The sequence below is a fragment of the Glandiceps talaboti genome, chromosome 4, assembly GCF_964340395.1.
Source record: "Glandiceps talaboti chromosome 4, keGlaTala1.1, whole genome shotgun sequence".
Classification (NCBI taxonomy): Eukaryota; Metazoa; Hemichordata; class Enteropneusta; family Spengelidae; genus Glandiceps; species Glandiceps talaboti.
Window position 1 is genome coordinate 24111075 of NC_135552.1, and position 22674 is coordinate 24133748.

The 22674-nt window shown below is 35.6% G+C and overlaps 1 protein-coding gene across 2 annotated transcripts; it reads right to left on the reverse strand.

Moving 5' to 3' along the window:
- Positions 1-361: 361 nt before the first annotated feature.
- LOC144433784 (transcriptional repressor NF-X1-like) lies at positions 362-22301 on the reverse strand. 2 transcript variants are annotated; one of them, XM_078122148.1, is made up of 21 exons: positions 22181-22301; positions 13390-14511; positions 12427-12588; positions 11851-12037; positions 11448-11519; positions 10798-10937; positions 9939-10047; positions 9077-9291; positions 8491-8705; positions 8119-8227; positions 7443-7642; positions 6671-6775; positions 5883-6002; positions 5405-5496; positions 4756-4860; positions 4266-4307; positions 3605-3694; positions 2922-2988; positions 2335-2480; positions 2055-2165; positions 362-1241 (listed from the first exon to the last, which is right to left on the reverse strand). In XM_078122148.1, exons 2-21 carry the CDS (start codon positions 14495-14497, stop codon positions 1148-1150), a joined length of 3489 nt encoding a protein of 1162 aa, XP_077978274.1. In that variant the 5' UTR covers positions 14498-14511; positions 22181-22301; the 3' UTR covers positions 362-1147. The 2 variants fall into 2 exon arrangements, with proteins under 2 accessions (XP_077978274.1, XP_077978273.1); XM_078122147.1 differs by lacking the exon at positions 22181-22301 and adding an exon at positions 21921-22064.
- Between the last annotated feature and the right edge of the window lie 373 nt (positions 22302-22674).

Sequence of the window (22674 nt, forward strand, 5' to 3'; positions counted from 1 at the left end):
ACTGCACCATATCAAAGTAATTATGTTGACATATGTCCTGGAGTTACTACACAATATCAAACTAATTATGTTGTTATATGTCCTGGCATTACCATACAAAATAAAGTAATTATGTTGATATATGTCCTGGAGTTACTGCACAATATCAAAGTAATTATATTAATATATGTCCTTGAGTTACTGCACAATATCAAAGTAATTATGTTGATATACATCCTGGAGTTACTGCACAATATCAAAGTTATTATGTTGATATATGTCCTGGAGTTACTGCACAATATCAAAGTTATTATATTAATATATGTCCTTGAGTTACTGCACAATATCAAAGTAATTATGTTGTTATATGTCCTGGAGTTACTGTACAATATCAAAGTAATAATATTAATATATGTCATGGAGTTACTGCACAATATCAAAGTAATTATGTTGTTATATGTCCTAGAGTTACTGTACAATATCAAAGTAATTATATTAATATATGTCCTGGAGTTACTGCACAATATCAAAGTAATTATGTTGTTATATGTCCTGGAGTTACTGTACAATATCAAAGTAATTATGTTGTTATATGTCCTGGCATTACCGTACAAAATAAAGTAATTATGTTGATATACGTCCTGGAGTTACTGCACAATATCAAAGTAATTATGTTGATATATGTCTTGGAGTTACTGCACAATATCAAAGTAATTATATTGATATATGTCCTGGAGTTACTACACAATATCAAAGTTATTCTGTTGATGCAAGTCTTGGAGTTACTGCCCATATCAAAGTAATTATATTGATATATGTCCTGGAGTTACTGCACAATATCAAAGTTATTCTGTTGATGCAAGTCTTGGAGTTACTGCACAATATCAAAGTAATCTTGTTGATGCAAACCATTACTATACCACATGTAAATACTTTTGTTAATGCAAGTTTTGAACCAAATAAAAAGTAATGTCAATGCAAATCTTGGTAATTACTGCCCATAGCAACATAATCTTGTTGGTCTGCAATATAGCAAAATAATCATGTTGATACAAATCCTGGAGTTACTGTACAATATCAAAATAATCTTGGAGTTACTGTGCCATATCACATAATCTTGTTGATACAAGTCCTGGAGTTATTTCCCTGTATCAAAATAATCTTACAGTTACTGCACCATATCAAAGTAATCTACTGGTGATTCCTTCTTGGGGTTTACATCTTGTGACTCTGTGCTTTTACTTAATGTCAATACAGTTTGCCTAGGAGAAAAGAAAAAAGAATTATTCATGTTAATAATATAACTGTAACAACAACAACAACAACAACAACAACAACAACAACAACAGCAACAACAACAACAACAATAACAACAACAAAACTTATTTTTATAGACCAATGCATATCCATTAACTTTTATTCAATCCTTTGAATATTCCTACTTTTGACAGGAAAAAAAGAAGAGATGTCAAGTGTTTTTAAAGATATCAACTCTTACACAAACACAATATGAGTAATTTCAACCAACAAAGAGTTGTCAATAATATTAGTTCATGATATGGATGAGACTGACCAACAATGTGCTCTTAGTTTTCATTCAAATTTCATACATCATCTCTCAAAAAATTACTATCATACAAATTTGTGTTTCATTATTTTATTCAAATTTTATTTTTGGTCACTTGTAGGAATAGTTTAATGATGAGTTTCTGCCAACCATACCCTAACAACTTTGTAATGTAGACTCTCATTTAGTCTCCAAAAAAAGTTAGAGGAATGTACATCATAAAGATAGCATGCCATTTACAGCACATGTTGACACAACATACATGCAGGGCAATATCTCTAGGTAGAATCTACTTATTTATTTTTATTTATTAATAGAAGACTAACGGGAGCAAGTCCCATTAAATCTACTTAGTTTCCCAGTTTTACAACAGCATCAAATCAAAATTATGGTGCAGTGTACAGAAACTATGCAAGCTATATCAGATTCTCCCTTTCTGTCGCTAGAGTATTGGTAATTACCCTGTCGCTAGAGTATTGGTAATTACCAAAGAACTATTACAACTTACCTCACTTCCTGGACTGCAATACCACCATGTGGTATGGGTGGTGGTGCTTTAGGATGAAGCTGTCTTTGAGTGTAGTTTGTTAAAGTCACTGCTGGAATCTCAGACTTATTTCTGTGGAATAATGTTATATGGGGTTATATTTGTGTAAAGTTCAAATTATAATAACTTATTTGCATAACATTCCTTGTTTTCTCGTTTGTTTTGTTTTCAGAATACATTATTTCAATATTCCATGAGTTACTCTTGTAATGTTACTATCAATGAAGTCATGTTAACTTACTTGATAGCTGTGGCTACTGTATTTCTCTTTGGTTCTTGATCATAACTTTGAGTCTCACATCCGTACATCTCAGCCAATTCATGGATGACACGACGCTGATCTCTATTCCCCGGGGCAAATGAATGGCTCCTTTTCTTGTGTTTAGACTGACAATTAAAGACAAGAGAGACATTTCTAGACACAAAAATAGACAATTGATGACCCCCTCACCTCAGGTATGCATGACAGAAATCACTTTATAGTTCAAACAAATTTCCAGTCTCAAAACATACAAATATGAACTGAAATAGGTCAGGATTCAAAAAGATGCACATTGTGAAACAACATAAAGACAATACTTTCATTTACTGACAGTTCTAAAAATGGAATTAACTTTTTAAAACTCAAGACTTGTCTATGTACAAACTACTTTGTGATGAGTATATACTAGTATCTGATGCATTTTGAAAGATTTCAGAATATACTCAGATATTTTGTATTCAATCATAAACTCATCGCCACTTGATAACATCTCCTCAGCAAACTGTTTCTATGGTATCAACAAATTTGGGTTTGTTTATTATTTATTATTTAACCAAATAACTTACTTGTTGGACTGATGTAACCAAGTTCCCCAATTCTTTCTCCACAGAAGATACAAATTCTGCATTTTTCCTGAATAAGTAAATAACAACATTCATGTATGGGTTTGAAACTTTGATAGCTATATGCAAAATATGAGACAAAGATCTCATCAGATCCTCATACTAGTATACGAATATTAGTCTTGTCTCATACAGAGCGCGATATATGTAATAGTTGTCTTGTATTCCCACACGTGTAAAGCCTTACTTATCTACCCTTGGTTAAAACAACTGCATGGTATCATACAGGGATGGTACATCACAACATGTTTATTTGTCTTCTGCACAATATCATTCATAAATAACATTACAGTTTGCAGTTGTCATCAACCTCAGTTCTAAAACAACTGGTACTGCAAATCATAAAACTGATTTTTTTTTCCAATGTGAACTTTGCATTCAAACAAATTTTCCACAGTCAAGACAATGACTGGAATGTGTAATCCATGTATTTACTTTTCAGTGAAAAAGGATGATTAAAAGAGTATTTGATAAACTTTTTGTCAGTTTCATATTTTACATATCTTGCTTGATCTAAGATATAAATATACAAAAATATACCTTCTACAGAAGGTACACACCTGACTTTATCTTTCACACACTCATACAAACAGCTTTGTGGCTACATATTACAAGAATTCACCCACCTGGCTTGTTCTTTTAAGAACTGACAATATGCAACTCCAGGTTTGGAAGACAGATCAGGATTCTGTATTTGTAGGGCGTCAGCAACACGTCTGCAATAGAATTATGGAACAGCAAATACACAGTTACTGTAAAAATACTGTAGTGTCTAATTTTGGACAGAAATTACAAGATGGCTTGGCATCTTGTTCCTTTGTTCAGGAAGAACACTACATTTAACAAAAAATGCTGATAGAAATTTGTGAGGACTATTTCTCTTTTGGTCTAAAACAAAGTTGAAATATATTAACAAGTTACAGAAAAATAAAAGTATCCTTCAAAAATTTTGGCGGGAAGCATCACTTCACAAAGTGTTTTTTCTATAATTCCAGTAGTCTGCTGTAAAGTTCAGATGTGTCAAAAGACTTACTTAAAACATAAAATTTTTGTTCTCAAGATTTTGACAGCGAGGTAGACGGACAATAATATGTGTGGATTCAGTTTTATCTGAAATGGTGAATTATGCCAAAAACACACCAAAGTTATGCAAAACCCTACCTACATCATCTCTGCATGATTACATGTTTAGTTGGCTGTTTTTCTGATTTTAGTCACCTGTTCACAGCAACAACTAGTACTTCATTCACTTATTTCACACCATTATTTCAAATATATTGTACATACCTGTTTCTCTCAATTATAGCACAATCTTCAGTACACTCCAATCTGCAATTAAATATATAACGGTATGTCTTAGAGAGAAAATGCCACAACTTCAACAACCTGGAAGACTTAGCAGACTAGAGTGTTGTGATAAATACAGCAAGGTGGCACTATAAGCGCTGTTATCTGTGTATGTCACAGGAGATTTTTTTGCAAAACACAGAATTGCTGAGAGTACTTTTTTTTATATATATTTGCTTATAATTAAGGACTAAAATGATTAAAATGATGTAGCTGTTGATAAATCATGCCTAATCAAGTGTTGTAGAGATTTGGAGCACTTCTTGATACAATTACTAGAATGCTGGGTTGGTGTATTTGCCTTGCCCTTAAAGAAATAATTACAGTACAATTTCGTGAGTGGCACCCCCGCCCCACATAATCTAGTTCTAGTTCACTTGCTATCTAGGGTTTTATCCTTCCTCCTGGCCCCCTATTCTAGTTAACTTACTGTCTAGGGTTTTGTCCCTCCTTCACTTGGGTCAAATATCGGATGTCTACACTCTGACCTGACTGAATGTCACACATCTTACTTGCCAGTTGTGAGGTTGCCAGTCTGAAACAGAAAACACATTCAGTTAATAGTGTAGTTGCTGAACCTTGTCATATGCAATACACAAGAAAGACAGCATTGAAACTGTTAACACTATAGTGTGACGGAGAGTTACAACCAGTAGGTCTCTTCATCATAGGTGAACTGACCTTCATAATGGTTTTTAGGTTTGTGTCAAATCATAATACAGTGACAAATCACACTAATCGTGTCCTCAATGAAAACAAAAAACACATTCAGTTAATAGTGTAGTTACTGAACCATGTCATATGCAATACACAAGAAAGACAGCATTGAAACTGTTAACGCTATAGTGTGACGGAGAGTAACTACCAGTAGACCAGTAGGTCTCTTCATCATAGGTGAACTGACCTTCATAATGGTGTTTAGGTTTGTGTCAAATCATGATACAGTAACAATTCACACTAATCTTGTCCTCAATGACAGTAAATATGTGTAGTTTTAGTTCAAACAACAGGAATATTCAACTTAATCCAGGAAAGATACAAGTTTGCATTCAGCATTCATATCTGCTTGCATTTCTCACCTCTGAAAAGACTGCGCCATTTGAACATAATCACCACCCTGCTGACAAACACCTTCTTCTTTTCGATTACCACATTTACAAGTAACACTAATCTAGAATTATAAGACAAATACATCATTCATCTAAAATTTTCTGATTCAGTGAAAAACTGTCTTTTTTATTGACAGTCTCCAATCTTGGTGATCAGGCAGCTTGTATAATTCAAACATTGTTTTATTACATATTCTACAAAACAAAGACAAAAATAATTGGTTATTAAACCAATGACAAATTAACTATAGTCCCTCACAAAATCTGTGCTTCATAAGTCTTCTACATGATGTCAATCTACATTAAACTGTGATACAAATTTGAAGATATTAACAAAACACATTGCATATGCTATGATTACGTCAAATGTAAGTTCTGGTAATGATTGCCATAAAATCACTGAATGAAGACTAACATCACATTGGATTGGTAAAACTCTGAGACTTACTTTTTTCTTACATGGATGTTTAGGACAAGGTTGACCTGGATGACAAGGTGAACTACATGCATGTCCACACTCTGGTCTAGCAATGACACATGGCTGATTACACACATCGTCACACTCTTCCTAAATAAATAAATAGATAGATAGAAAAACATAAATACATAATGTCAATAGATAAACATTAATCTATCAATATATTTTCAGTTTTACATTATAATTTCAGTAATGAATCTAGCTTTTAAAAACAAAACAAAAACGTCTTTGTTTCCATACATATATATATGTGTATTAGGAATTGTTGTAGTGATTGGTGATAACACATTAAAACAGTCCCTGTAGTAGTAATAGTTAAAGTTGATAGCTGTATTTGTTGTGTAACCTTTCACAATCCTTAAGAGTTTTGTAAAGTGTTGAAATACAGAAGGTGGAAATGACACTGCATGGAAATGATTTCAGTCCATGATATGTTCTTACAATAACTAGAATACACTTTACCGCCATCTGTCTGGGACAATATTCTGAATGCACTTCATTAAAGGTAACATTGTAGTTGTGAGGCCTAAGGTAACTATATCTTCTAGGATAACTATATGCTGTTGCAGACAGAAATGCTTGGTTCCAATGATTACAGTAATTCAAGAATACATGCTGTTTCATGTTGCTAGGCAACACTGATGATTAGTTTACAGGTACCAAGGTATACCATTGATATTGACAAATATCATGTCATTTTCACTTGACCCCTTCATGACCTCACCTACTGCTATTTGATTGGATGTTCAGCCACCCACCTTATGACAAATCTTTTGACATCTATGTTGTTGGCAGGTTAACGTATTCCCACAAATCTTCCCACATGTGATATCCTTGATATGACAGGGAATATTACGTCTCATCTGTGAATGAAAGATAAATTTGAAGGTTATCACAACATAGCATAGCTGATGGCAATTTGGCACAATATTCACAATTCCTAATGTTGTAAGGTATACTATATACATTTGGATAAAGGGGAGGGTTTCAATCCCAGGTTCCTGCATTAGTGTTATCTTATTAGTGAAGCAATAAGTATTACAAAGGATCATTCTTTTGTGTTGGAACATCTGTTTCTATAGCTCTGCCGAAAACCTGATTTTGACATCCCAATTTTTAATCCTCTGCCGACATTGGCCTTTAATCCCAGGTTCTCTCATCTGTATACCTTATCTGTGGCAGCATAAGGATTTAATACATATAATCATTCATTTGCTCTGGACCAAATTTGTCTATACTTTTAACAGACAACTCTTTTGTTCATGCAAATTTTACTAATCCAAACTGGGCCTTCAAGATACCAGAAATATTGTTTGCATAAAAAAGTGTCCCTAATCCTACAGTTCTCTAGATGTCATAGAACGATACAAAGTATAAATAACAAAGTGCTAAGAATTGTTAAAAGGTGGTAAAATACACCAAAGGGCAGAGTAACCCCTTTATATGTAATAGTGGCAGAGATATCAGGCATGAGAAACAATAGGAAAACAATGTGAGAAGACTGCAGTGAAATGAAATATCTTGCTATACCTCGTGTCGTCCCATACATTGTCTTTCAACAAGGAATGTACATGGTGGACATTTCTCTTCACTATGACATGTGTGTTGTATAGCATGATCACAGTCATGTTGTCTTGTACATGCACGACTACATTCTGGAGGTCTAGTCCCACACGGAATGGGTGGAAATAGAATCTCAGCCCCACAATAACAGGTTAACTCATCAAAACCTATCAGGAAATTGAGACAAAATTATTACGTTAGTCCAAATATATCATGATTATCATGTCATATCAGACAATTAACAGTAAATATTATTCCACAATATTTTGTTTCGTTAAGCCAAGGAAAATACAAGTGACCTGAGGGGCTTTGTCACTACGAGTTGCTACAAAAATAGTGACAAAACCATCAGATCACAAGCATTTTCTGACTGAAAACTGGGAAATAATATCATTATATCTCCTCTAACATGATTTATGAAAATATGGAAAAATAATTTGGAATGTTTTTTTTCTTCACATTTTGAACATCACAGAACCAATGACACAGACCGACGTTGTCTTGACACAGAATGACCTGGGTATAAAACCCATATTTTGGTTAGAATGTGTTCAACCTGACTTGTATCTGGTAGTAGAATTTACGGTCATGCTACCAAATGTGGATATCAGATATACTTCAATATAGGGTAGAGGTAAATTACCTGTCTGCCAACACTGTTCACAGTTACCGCCATGACATGGTTCTTCACATTTATGCCAGCCACAGTTCAGTTTCCTGTTACACACCAATGGACATTTATGTTCTTCATCCTAAAACAATAATCAGTTATGACAATCATATAATTCTTTTCTTCCGGGTACAAAGGAAATAATCATTTACGTATAATTATCCTTCCCCTTCCCCTTCCCATCAGTATACCATCTAACCATCTAAACAGTTACACAAACAAGTTTACCTACTAAGACTACAGAGAATAAACACACTTCAGGATGTACAACATATAAAACACACCAATCTCTAAACTGCTGCCATGACAACTATTGCACCTCTGAATTCATATTTGCAAACTTACCACACAGCATCTTTGAATACATCGATGTCTGCCACACTGTCTTTTTTTATTGCATCTTTTATCACAGGTTGGTTGTTGAGATGGTGCTGTAATTACGATGTCAATGCATGGAATCTCTTTGTCCATATAACCACATCGACATTTGACTATGGATGTACCACTACATGGATCACACTCGCCAGTGTGACATATGGACTTACACAGATGCTGATCATCTACAGACAGGCAAAGAGTTGTAAAAGTAATATTGATAAATCATGTGGTGTTACCATAGCAATTATTACCAAACAGTGACACTGCTTTGTTCTCAACATTTTACAATTAACAGCTGGTAATAAATAACTTTTGCTCATAACAAAATAACAATGTTTAGATATATTTAAAGTGTTCTCAGTGTCATGATAGCAACTACATCAGCAATTTCTAATACCAGCAGTCAAGTGTGTATGGGTATCTATTTGTGACACACGGATACGTACACACATCCAGTCACACAGCCACGCATGCACATGCAGACACACACAAATTCACACACAACAGGGTGTCCAATATCAAACTAATACTATCTCACAAGTAAAACTGTTACCTTGACTACCACATGAATGCCGTTTGTTACATATCTGTTGACAAGTAGGTAATGGATCAGTGCAGGATGTCCTAGTTTTACCGTCAGATAGAAGAGTTGATATAGAAGTCTGACCACATGGACAATGAGTTGCAACAGATGGAAGGAGTTGACATGGCTGACAGGGACCTTGGTGACACTGCTGCTGACATGGATGATTACCACATGACAACTCTCTGTGTAGAAAAATACATACATGGTTACCACATGACAACTCTCGACTGTGTAGAAAAATACATACATGGTTACCACATGACAACTCTGTGTGTAGAAAAATACATACATGGTTACCACATGACAACTCTCTGTGTACTAAAATACACACATGGTTACCACATGACAACTCTCTGTGTAGAAAAATACATACATGGTTACCACATGACAACTCTGTGTGTAGAAAAATACATACATGGTTACCACATGACATTGCTCTGTGTACGAAAATACACACATGCTTACCACATGACAACTCTGTACAGAACATACATGGTTACCACATGACAACTCTCTGTGTACAAAATTGGTGAACAAATTTCAATAATTAAACAATTATTGGGAAAGATAAGAAAACCGACTTTTTGATCAAACTGTAGCCTGCGTCATTACTATTCAAGTCCTATCAATGGGCAAATCTTGTAACAACTTGTTGATTAGATGTTGTTTCTCAATTTAACAGCCACCGTCTTTTGGTTGCATTATCAAGATAACCTGTCTGTGTGGCTGCCACCTCCCTCCATCATCATCATCACCACCACCACCACCATGAAATATCATATATCATAATGAGATCTTAACACATACTCCTTGTCTTACATATACATACCTGCCACAAATCTGTTCACAGGCATAAAATCCTGTGCCTTCAACTGATGTACATATGGTTGAAGCATCTCCACATAAAACATCTCTATTACACCGTCCACAATAGCATTCTTTTAGGAGACAAATAAAAATATTCTTTTAACACTATACATGGCAATGAATATTAAACCTAGCTTCAACAATTGTCAAATCCCAAAATGTACAGTGGAACTTGAGTTAACACCATCATCTATCACAATATCATTACTGTGTTCAGTGCTACAGTGTACATAACTGTACCATTACTACATAGCCCTACTCCTGTCTCTGTCACCACACCATCAACTGAGTGGCTTTATTACTGCACTACATTTACCACTGTACAGTTTCCAATGTCCTTGCTCTTTGACAATGTTTGTCACCATACTAGTTTCTTTTTAGCACAAAATATAAAACGTTCTTGACAACATAGAAATGCTGTCACCATACAGTTTATTTTAAACTATCACATAATGTAAAACTTGTTTGACAACATAGAAATGCTATGACATATACCGTTAGTTTATTTTAAACTATCACACAATGTAAACCTTGTTTGACAACATAGAAATGCTGTTACCATACTGTTTATTTTAAACTATCACACAATGCAAAATGTGTTTTACAACATAGAAATGCTGTGACATATATCCTGGTAGTTCATTTTAAATTATCACATAATGTAAACCTTGTTTGACAACATAGAAATGCTATGACATATATCCCGGTAGTTTATTTTAAACTATCACACAACATAGAAATTCTGTGACATATATCGTTAGTTTATTTTAAACAATCACACAATGCAAAATTTGTTTGACAAGATAGAAATGGTACAATACCTTGGTTTACCAATACCTGACATTGTCCACACTCTTCAGCATGACAGATTCTTTCACAGCTATGTATCTCACAATTTAGTTTCCACCCACATGTCAAATCACAGTGGATTTCAGATACTGTACCACAACGTACTGATTTTCTGATGCACAGTTAAGTATTACATGATAACAAAACGTTTCTTTGAAATATTCGGGTTGATACGAATTACCACATAGTTTATTGAAGAATGATTTTTCAGTGAGTGACTTTTATTGATATGAGCTAATAATGATCATGAAATTTCTCATTATTTGAAAATACAATTGTATATGGTAGGGGGTCAAATCATAAAATCTGACCCACTCCTAGGGGTCAACTCATAAATTTTGACCCATTCCTAGAGAGTAAAATCAGTGTGAGTTTTCAGTAAGGGTCTACAATTATTTGCTAATTTTGGTCTGTATTTTTGTTTCAGGTAGGAAGCTTAGTTCCCAGAGGTACTTTTGGGGTTCCCCATTAAAATTATGGTACAACTTATTCAAATCTAGGCACGATAGATTAGGCCCCCTTCTGTTACCAGGGTTACAATATTTCAATAAAACACAGTTACTCTGCTCAGTATTTACATGTAAACATAAACTATCTGGCAATGGCTGACTTCAAAGGATACTTTGTTCTTCCACAGGCACAACTCTTTGTAACAGTAACTGGGCAGGTGGGACAAGGTCCTGGATGACACAATCTGTCAAGAATGGGAAAAAAAGAACTCTGGTTGAGAAAATAATACTTACATATTTGCGTGTACAATAAGACATACATTCAGGATTCATAAATAATTTGCTTATCCTAGATCCACACATACCATTTGTTACTATTTAGTATTTCCTAACCCAGTGACAGGACACTGCATATATGGCATGAAATGGCAAGTGTTATTTTGATGACACAGATAATTACAAGCCACTACCTACATATTGAGTATTGACTATATTTAAAGTTATAGAGAACAACACATGCAATTCTTCAAATGAACCAAAATATAACACAGAAAAATGTGATTTATCAATACTTACAGATTACAAGTGTGTGGACATGATGTTTCTGTTCGTCTTTTTCTACAGATTTCAGCACAGCTGTGAGGTGTTTGCATCCGATGCCATTCTGGATCTCTAACTTGACCACAAAAACACCTGTACACTGACGGCACTTTATGGCAAACATTTTGACAAGCTGGGCACCTCCAGCCCTCTGCACTTTCCACTGAAATAAATGTATGAGATATACCAGATGAAAGGGATCAACAGATAATACAATGTAATAATGATGGGTTATTGGTTATAACATGTCTTGTAAAATATAATTGAAACTGTTAGGACTCCTGTTATAGAACTGCAAATATAAAATGTATATATTTTTTTTTTTGTAAACAATAATTTCTTGCATTACAGATTAGATGGCTTATGCTTGAATACCTTATTACCAACTTTTGTTGAAGAAACTTTTATCTATTTTCTTCTTTTATTGACTAAAACGACTAAAATGCAATGTTATCAAAAATGGACTTGGATGACCTTAGTGACCTCTGATCAAAGTTCACCTGCTTGTGAGGAAAGGAGTAGTAAGTTCTGAAATGCGAGTTACAGACATACCTGCACTGGTTGCTATGGGCGACCTGGCCCATTTTCTGACACAATGTAAATGGAAGACTGTATAACATGCCTGACAACTCCATACAGCTACCTGACATCTGATGACATCAAAACACACCATACACTCATATGTACCATTGCTTAGAGATTCAATCATGGAACCTGTGAAAAATTGCAAAATCATGGTTTTACAAAATATTGTATCCCTGCTTGAAGTAATGGCTCTAAAATGTTAATGGATTATGGCATTATTTTCAGTATTGAAAATACATTAATACAGCATAAACGTTCAACAATATAGCATGAACAGCTCAACAGAATAACATAATTCTATGGTTTGTGAAATTGAAGTCTTTGCTAATGTGACACTTGTACTCAGTCAATTTCAGTAGTCTCCATGAAAAATTGAATTACTGAGTTACAATGTAAAATGCACTACAAATTGGGAGAACTGCCTTTGTTCAAAGAACCAGATATATTGTAATAACTTGAGGGTTCAGCTAACACTTTTAATGTGTACTGGGGTCTATCTGCTATCTGCATTATGTACCATAGGGCCAGTGAACACTGCATTGTGTACTGGGGTCTATCTGCTATCTGCAATATGTACCATATGGCCAGTGAACACTGCATTGTGTACTGGGGTCTATCTACTATCTGTGTTATGTACCATTGGGCCAGTGAACACTGCATTGTGTACTGGGGTATATCTACTATCTTGAATATGTACCATAGGACCAGTGAACACTGCATTGTGTACTGGGGTCTATCTACTATCTTGAATATGTACCATAGGACCAGTGAACACTGCATTGTGTACTGGGGTCTATCTTCATTACGTACCATAGGGCCAGTGAACACTGCATTGTGTACTGGGGTCTATCTGCTATCCATACTTCCAGTCAACACTGTACTATATGCACTTTCTGATTCTATGATAGATCCTACAATTCTGTTACATACCTGTTTGACTCTCCGTAGTTTGTTCTCTTCTGTTCATCATAAAATTCCTTCTTCTACTCTGCATCCCATCAGAATGGTATGATTTGGCAGACCAAGGTGTTGCTAAATCTTTGGAGTTTTTATTCTTGTTATATTTCTCACCATCAGCTGCTTTATTATTGCTCCAGTTGTTAAATCTCCTCCCTGACTGTTCTTTCACAGTCTTCATTGCTCTTGCATGATCAATATTTTCAAATTGTCTATCAGTATTTTCCCCAGCACCTTTGGATGTTTTTGATTTGCTTTCATTCTGTTTCTCTAGTAATGAACTAATAGCATCAAGTGTATCACTTTTGGGCTCTACTCTTTCACTTGACCTATGTTCTTTGTCTTCTGCAGAGGAAAACCTCTGTGCCTGTAGATTTCTGCTTGTGTCAATGTCTTGATTTCCAGGGAATTTCCTGTCTTGATACTCTCTTCTGCTAGATCCACGCCCCGCAGACCTTGCCTTGGTTGGGTTTTGATCAACTTTACGTTCTGTATTCTCAGATGGGTTTCCTATTCCTTCAGCATTGCCTGTTACTTTACTGTGAGAGTCATTCTTTCGCCCAGATTCATAACCAGCGTATCTATCATTGCCATGATGTCGCCATGATTGGCTACTCTGTTGGCTGCCTTGTTGTCTCCTACTCTGTGACTCAGTTTGTCGATATCCTCCATAGCCATGATATTGTCTAGGTCTACCACCTTGATTACCAGGTCTTTGAAAATTATCTCTATAATCATTAGCACCAGTATTTTGACCATCACCAAAACCACTTCCCCCTGTGGTCATATATGTTTGCTGCCCTCCATACATATAGTTTGGCTGGTCAAATCTTGGTTGGTGTCTTGGTGGATAGAAACCTGCCATTTGAGGGGTGTTGTTGTAGTATGGATTATATCCTGTATTTACAAATGTATTTGGAGGATTATTGTATGGATCTGTATTATACCAGGTCACTCCAGACTGAGGATCATAGTATTCGGTGTATCCAGCACTGGGATCAATATTCATGTTGGTGTGGTAAGTGGGAGTGTTGTAAAGAGGTTGTGTACTCATAGACTGGTCATTCCATTGTCTATTCATAGCATGATTGCTATCTGTTCATCAGTATATAAAAAGAAGAAAAACAAGCTATAGTTAAATATCACAGCAGATACAATACCACATACATTGCATCTATAAGGTAAAATTTTCAGTGTTTTTACTAAGGGCTTAAATAGGTACAATGTAAATCTAACAGGGCTCTCAGACAAAATTACTGTAAGTTTTATGGGAATCAGTGCCACTTTTACCCCTTTCCTCTTTCTGTTACCATGGTTCCCATCCTTAACAAATACATATTCAAAATGTGGTGTGGTGGGGCAGGTATACGAAAGTAAATTAAACAGGTTCATATCTCAAAGTTCTATGGGAGAGGGAGAAGGGAGGGGACAACTTGAACTTGTAAAATCCGAGCTGTGTCAATACATAAGGCTATAGTTAAATATAGCATACAGTATCACATAAATCAATTCAAATTCTAGTGTGATAGGGCAGGTATACTAACTAAAGTATATAAAATTACATTTATGTATCTCAAAATTAAGGAGGGTGGGTGGGGGGGGGGGAAATTTGAACTTGTAAAACCCCATCTGTGTTAGTATGTATGGTTATTAATCAATATATAACCAAAGGAACTGCAAGGTATTCTGTGTACAAGCCTTCTGACCAAAGTTGCATACCAAGGCTCAGACCATCTTGGCTTGGAATGGTTATTCATTCAGCTTAGGAAATGTGGGTAACATAAGGGGTCTTTTAACAACAGGTCAAAGATTCATAACAAATCCTATGTCACACTCATTTTCTGGCTAAATGAAGAAAAACATCCCCAGTATTGAGGAAAATATTAATATATCTGGACAAGCTTAAGCGGTATTACATAATGCCTATGAAAATAATGGCAATTTAGAAAGTTTTCACTCAGGGTTTAAGCACAGTAGAACCAATGATGTAGATGCCTGCTGTTGTGATGTGGAGTGATGAACAAATAAATCATACATTCTTTTCAAATGTGTGCAACATGGCTGGAATTTGTATGATACACAAGTGCAACAAGTCTAGGTATCTGTCACATAGCAACAAAGGATAATCTTCGATTAAATTAACTCCCAAGACAACCATTTTATATTCCTAACATTCAAATTTCAACCAATCAACACCATATCAACGTATTACTTTTTATTAGATCAATTACTTGAATGATTAAAAAATTGTCTGCACCACACCATTGTACAAGTTTAAAGAGATTGACACATAGGACAGCATCTGTCTGGACCAAACCATTGTACAAGTTTAAAGAGATGACACATATGACAGCATCTGTCTGGACCAAACCATTATATGATCATAGGGATGATACACCTGATCTAAGTACACTACCTTGTACCAATAAAATGGCTGAACCAATACAACAAAAAATCTTCTACTAAATATTATGGTAACTACGGTTGCTATTTATTATCTTGGTTTTTACTATGTGATTTCAACGATAAATTAATTCGGAGAAAGTGTGTCAGCAAACGGAAGTACGGATACAGATAATTAGATTTATGCTGTGGTCCATAGGAATAGTGACACTAATGTAACCATATGTGCAACGAACTATGATATTATCAATAATGTGAGCTTACAAGAAAAACAAACATCGACTCTGTATTAGTTAGCATGACAACAAAAAACATTTAGTGACAAGACCTACTTCTTCGTTTAAAGTTGGTTTGCTGTGATCATGAACACACGCATATACAGGGCATGGATCGAAACCCTCACTACTGCTGTGCGGTAAGTATAAGAAAGTCAGTCTGTTCATATAACTACTTAATGTACTGAAAAATAAGAATTGATCATCTGTTATCATTTTTTAAGTTACCTTAGTATTTTTGACTGGTATGTTACAGACTGAGAGGCAATCAAGAATGCGTCAGCTATGATGCATAATATTGAAGACGCTAAAACAGTTGCCAAGAAGTATTGAAGACACTAAAACAGTTGCCAAGAAGTATTGAAGACAGCAATTCACATGGAGAACAGCTCAGCTATCAACAATTTGATTCCGTCTCTCCAAACAGTAACAGGGACCGGTAATGAGCCATTCAAACCAATCGAGCCTTGGACTGAAGCACTAAGTCCTACAATTGTCACTTTACTCGTCATACACTTCACTCTCTGCTGTGTCTTTGGAATCATTGGTAATTCATTAACCATCATTGCCATATGTAAAATACCAAGACTCCACTCTGTACATAATTACTTCATAGCAAATTTAGCTGTGGCTGATTTCATGATTAGTTCCATTGTTCTGCCAGGTAGAATCATCGCAATTGTACACCAAAAATGGCCCTTTGGTGACACCACATGTCAGCTGGAATCATTCATATTGCGAATTACAATGATATCATCTTTCTTCAGTCATATCATTATTGCTATAGACAGATATATTGGTATTACCAAATCATCAACACTATATTCTATGATTTTCACTACACGAAATATGGTCGCAATGTGTGCCTGTGCATGGCTTCTACCAGCAGGCATTTCAGTCTCTCCGTTCTTTGGGTTTGGAGAGTTTGGGTATAATTCTCTTATGGTTATATGTGCTCTGACTACTAGCCCACAGAACATGAACCTAATGCTTATATCTGTAGCCGTAAGTATTACTCCTGGAAGTGTGGTTATTCTTATTTGTTATTATCTCATATGTAAAGAAATATGTGCTAGCACACGAAGAATAGCCAATTCTACTGAACTACCCACTATATCAAGAAACACCGCACAAATGTTCCTACAAAATGGACATGACTCGATAAAAAGAAGAAGAAAAAAAGACAAGCAAGTGACAATAACTTTATTTCTTATTTATATTGTTTACTTAGTTTGTTTTCTACCACTGAATGTTGTTTTCATTGTAGATAGAGAAAACACATGGGGGAGATCAGTTTGGTTGATATCAAGTTGTTTGGCCACTACCCATGCATGTTTGAATGTTGTCATTTATGCCTGGAGATACTCGCAGTTAAAAAAGGCATATATTTGTCTTTTAGCTTCAGTTTGTAAATGTAGATGCTTTCACTGAGGAATCTTAAACTTAGCCCTGTTCGCATGGCCATGACCACTAAAGTAGGTCAATGGTGTCTATTCTGTCTGTTGTTGTTTCATCACAGCTCTGCAAAAGTCTGTGGTAATACTGAGGAATTTGATTGATGGGATCGCCCATCAAAAGCCATCAAGAGCAAATGTGTCATCAAGAAAGAAATATTCAAATTAAGGGTTTAGCTGATATTTCTTGGTCAAAACTGTGCCCTGAAACACTTAGCATGACATATACTGGTTGATTTCCCAGTAGGTGGTTACACTCTGAAGGGCAGATCGATTATTTTGTAATTTTTTTGTTGAATTAATATTTCATCTCGCCCATCACACATGTTTACATGGATGTTTACATGTCTTAGATAAAGCAACAATAGCTGGAATTAAGTCATGGAAGTACAGCCAGACTAGTGTGTGATGAATAAATAAGTAATGTAGAATACAAAATGTGAATATTAATTTTATCTTGCTCATACATGCATGATGCGGTACTCTACAGTACAGTCACACAATTATTTTCTCTTTATAATGCTACTGAAAGCACATCTTTGGTAGAAAAAGTATGTACTGATTCATAAATCTTGTGCTCTGTCAAAAACATCTGGCGAACAGTTTGTTTACAGTAAATGAATGATCCTATGTATATATAAACTGTATGGTCAATCATATTCCAACAAACCTCATTAAATTGACAGTTGTATATCTCAGTTTTTCTAGGCGATTTTTCAGATTTCACTGAGTTCAGATGGAGGAGCTATCATTTTCAAAGTCCAAAAAATAAATTTTGACTTTAAAAATAATTACTTCAATAAAAAATACACACTTCTTAGACAGACTGGAATAGAAAAAAGATTTGCAGAGAGAAAATTATTTGGTACTATTATTTTTCATTTCCTTGGAATTTTTGATGAGGATCTGGAGCAATAAAATAAGTTTATGAAATAAAACATCCCTTATCTGTCCATTAAATATATTAAAGTCTTTCATGAATGGCATATTCTAGAATTTCAGTTCCATGTTTCATGTTACTAAGCAACAATAATGTACCCATTAAACTAATTCATAAACATGTGATCCATATCAAAGACCTGTAAATTTTTATGATGTATATAAAGCTGGTCTCAGAATCAGATAGTCTCATATACAGAAAATCATGATGACGTCCAAAAAAAGCAGTTAAACACAAAATAATACCACCGAGACTACAAGAAATGTTCAACCTTCACTACACACCCACTTAATGGGAAAGGGCATGTCTTGGCTTGTATTGGAAAAATTACCTAAAAGTTGGAGAGAAAAGCTTGTCATCAAGACTTTTGCAGGTCAAAGTTCAAATGTTTGTTGACACTATGGTAACCACTATTATTCCAATGATGTATCTGTAACACAGTGGTTTAGAAAGATTTAATCTAAATTTAAAGTCTGTAGAAGTGACGTTTTACAGTGGGTGTTAGGAGACCATTTCCTGTATTCTCAATGGTATTATTTTTTGTTTGACTGCTTTCGTTGGTGTGATCGTAGTTTTCTGTATGGGACTATATTATTCATTAAATTTACAAGGTACATGAACATCAAGCTTCATAATTTATAATGTGTTTTGTTATCATCAACATGTGTAATCAATTATAAGAAGTTTGCATTCTGAACATATTGCCTACTTACCAAAGATTATTTATGCAAATGCAGCATTAAAAATCATAGGCTGTTTACCAAAACCTAATCAGTACTCCACATTGGCTATCAGAATCTCTATAACAAATTTTCATTTCAAACAAGCGAGGGGTTCTTGAGATATTGATGATAGAGACAGACAGAGAGACAGACAGGCATACTAGACAGAGAGACAGACAGATAAATGCCCATTACCTCTTATCTTTATAAGCTCCCCACTGTCCCCAGTGTTCTCCCTCTTTCTGTTTTCAAGCCTCTTTCGTTAAAAGTTGATTTTGTCACCATATGTGCATGAGGCCACCATACGACAGTTTATTTTGATAACATACTGTATATTCATTCAAGCATTGAAAGCTGAATAGCTTAGAGATGACAGGATGAACAACTGACATTTATTAAGACATAAATATGAGTTTATAAGCTTGGAGACTGGCATTTATTGTAACGTTACAATTGACACAAATCAGCTACCAAATGGAAATATGATATCGTACAGTAAATTTGTGGTATAAATTAATGATCTAAAACTATTTATGGTCTGCATAGCACAAATGAACACTGTCTTAGATAAATTTTATTAGACATATACATGGAACTAGCAAAGTACAAAAAAACAACTTTTATGATATGTGGACACATATGGAACTCTGCCTACTGTCTGATGGTTATGTAGTTGATAGACTGTAGTTGATCTATCATTCCAGATCCATTTGCAAAGCTACATCCATCATTAAGGATTCCAATCATCCATCACATACATTGTTTGAATTTTTACCCTCAGGTAGGCAGTACAGGAGTATCAAAATGAAATCACATTTTAGGAAGAGCGTTTATCCATCTGTGATTTGCATTTTAAACCAGTCCTAGGATTTTTTAACATTTGTTTAGTTTCAATTCATGTTATTTGTCTCTGCATTTATATTTTTTTAGTGTCATGTATGTCAATGTTTTAGTCAATTTGTGTTTTCTTTCCAATCTTTAGTTTTCAATTTTATTCACCTCTTTTGATGAGTGCATGTGGAAAGCCAATTTCAAATGCATTTTTATGTAAATGGCAATAAAGTCAAATTAATATTATTAATGTTATAGTTACATACTATAGTCTATTTTTGGCTGTGATGTGTTACTCATGGGTGGGAGGGTCTATGGATTATCTCATATCTTCAGCTTGTCCTCATCCCATATAGTTGTTATTGTGAGCTGTTACCCTTTTAGTTCTTTCAAGGGAGTTTTGTATGTATGTTGAAACACAGTCTCTCTACTCTACATATCATAGATAGCGGAACTGTAGTTAAGTAGGTGACTTATCATGCCATGTGATTGACAGGAACAGCCAAATTCAGTGTACCCTTTATAGTAAGCCCTGTTAGACACATAAATTACTCTGAGGATGGTCACAGACTTTGGGTTGACAGTTCTGCAGTTACTATTGAAAATTTCTCCTGTGAAACATTTTAGCTAGTGAATTCCAGATTTTTGATTGGTAATGTGAGTAGAAATGTAACACAGTTTGTCACCCAAAAGATGGATACAACAGATGAAAGGAAGACAGTATTCAGTAATACATAGCAGAAATACCCCCCCCCCCCCCCCGATTAGTTTGAATTCTGTCTCAAGCATGTAACACAATGGAATTGAATATTATTTGCTTTCTTGTGTTATCCTTGGTAGTACATTTATTAGCCCATTTTGCATGGCTGTGTCTCTGACTTGATTCTGACAGCTGTTGCTCACATACCACTGGCCATAGCAGAGTCACATGAATGTCAATGGTACCACTGGCCATAGCAGAGTCACATGAATGTCAATGGTACCACTGGCCATAGCAAAGTCACATGAATGTCAATGGTATTACTGAGATTGAGATGTGATTGCCATGGAAAGACTTCCACTATAAAGATCATCAAAGGTGGTGTCTTTGCTACAGGTAGTTTAAAGGAAATTTGGAAAATGGGGCATTCATGCATTCTCTATGACAAAACTGTTCCTGAAATTCTAGGTACACAAGAGACAGGTCATTCAGTGTCATTTTGAAGGGTTGACTCCTACAACCCAGACAGTGCATTATGTGGAAGGAGCGCCTGGGTCTTTCAGGCTCGAGTCTTATCTTAGAGTGTCATTAGCCCATCTACACTGCACTAAAAATCCTATCTGAGGTAGGATTCAGGATAGTTTGAAACCCGTGTAGACGCAAACGCGTCCTGAAACCGTCCTGACTTGTCTTGGGACACCTTTCAGAGGTTTCCTGAAACCCTCCTGATTCGTCCTATGTACTGTCAGGACGGAGTCAGGAGAGAACGCGCGACATCTACGCCACAGCCTTCCTACGTGTAGACACAAATCTATCCTACCCCAGGTAAGACTTGGGACTGCCTCAGGTAGGATGACCTACGTCTAGATGGGCTAGTGTACCACATCAGTCACGTCCGTCCCCGGGCCACAATCCCTAGATATCACCGGGATTGTAATTCTACGCAATACACTTTAACTGTTTTCTATCGTTTACCACCTTATTCTTATGCTCTCCAAAGAATAGCCTAGCCCCCAATTCTCAAATTGGGGGCTAAAAATTCATGACCAAAGCTCATAATCGAGACCTCTTCGAGAGTAAACATACCGTCTAACATTTGAACTCTGGTCAGATGTTGTTCTTTAGCAGGAAACTGCCAGCGTTTACAGATCTTTACACGCAGCCTGTTCATAAACTTACCTTCGTTGGACATTGTTTCACGTTCGTACTTCACAAATCTGAATCAGAAAATGAGTGGGAATTATCGAAGTGAATGTGGGAGGACAGTATTGCCCAATTTGTGTTGAACGTGTCATCATGCACTTCTCGTCACGCACACCCCTCTCCATGCGAACGCAGCCATGTTGTGCATGTTGCCGAGAGTTGCGAAATCTCTTCTGCGCATGTGTAGTGGTATTAAGAGCAAAGGTTAGAAATACTCGGGACATAGCCATACATACCTGCTTCATCTTGGGGAATCAGTGCCTCGTAGCAATCAAATCATCCCATACAGGTCTAACAGCATACCTCCATGCGCAGGACACTCCTCCAGGCGGGGCACCTCCAAGCCCAGGACGCCCCCTAGACGCCCCCTAGGAACATGCTTTCGTTTATCCTTGTGTTCTTTGTGTAACGATACCGTTCGCAGTGGTACTGTAAGCGTACGTTTATCGTTGTTCTGTCCATCTGCCTTTTTATCGATACTCTTGTTTACCCTTTGTAGGAATTGAAATCATTAGGTTGTCCTTGTAAACTGTATTTTTTTGCTTTTTACTCTTAATTTCCTTATCACGTGTCTCTGTATGTGTTTAAATATATTGCATTTCGTACACTTTTTCTTGTTTTATTTTGTTGACAGCTAGCTATAAATAAATGCCTAATGGATCATTGACATAACAGTAATAAATTACAATTTATTATAATTACATGTCACTCGATGTAAGCTTGTAAAAAC

What these genes read in the sequence shown, in the direction of transcription:
- LOC144433784 (XM_078122147.1), bottom strand. An exon ending in ATGGCGCAGTCTTTTCAGAG is followed by an intron (nt 4,861 to 5,404) that starts GTGAGAAATGCA and finishes TTTCTGTTTCAG; the next exon opens with ACTGGCAACCTCACAACTGG. An exon ending in ACAGTAGCCACAGCTATCAA is followed by an intron (nt 2,166 to 2,334) that starts GTAAGTTAACAT and finishes ATTATTCCACAG; the next exon opens with AAATAAGTCTGAGATTCCAG.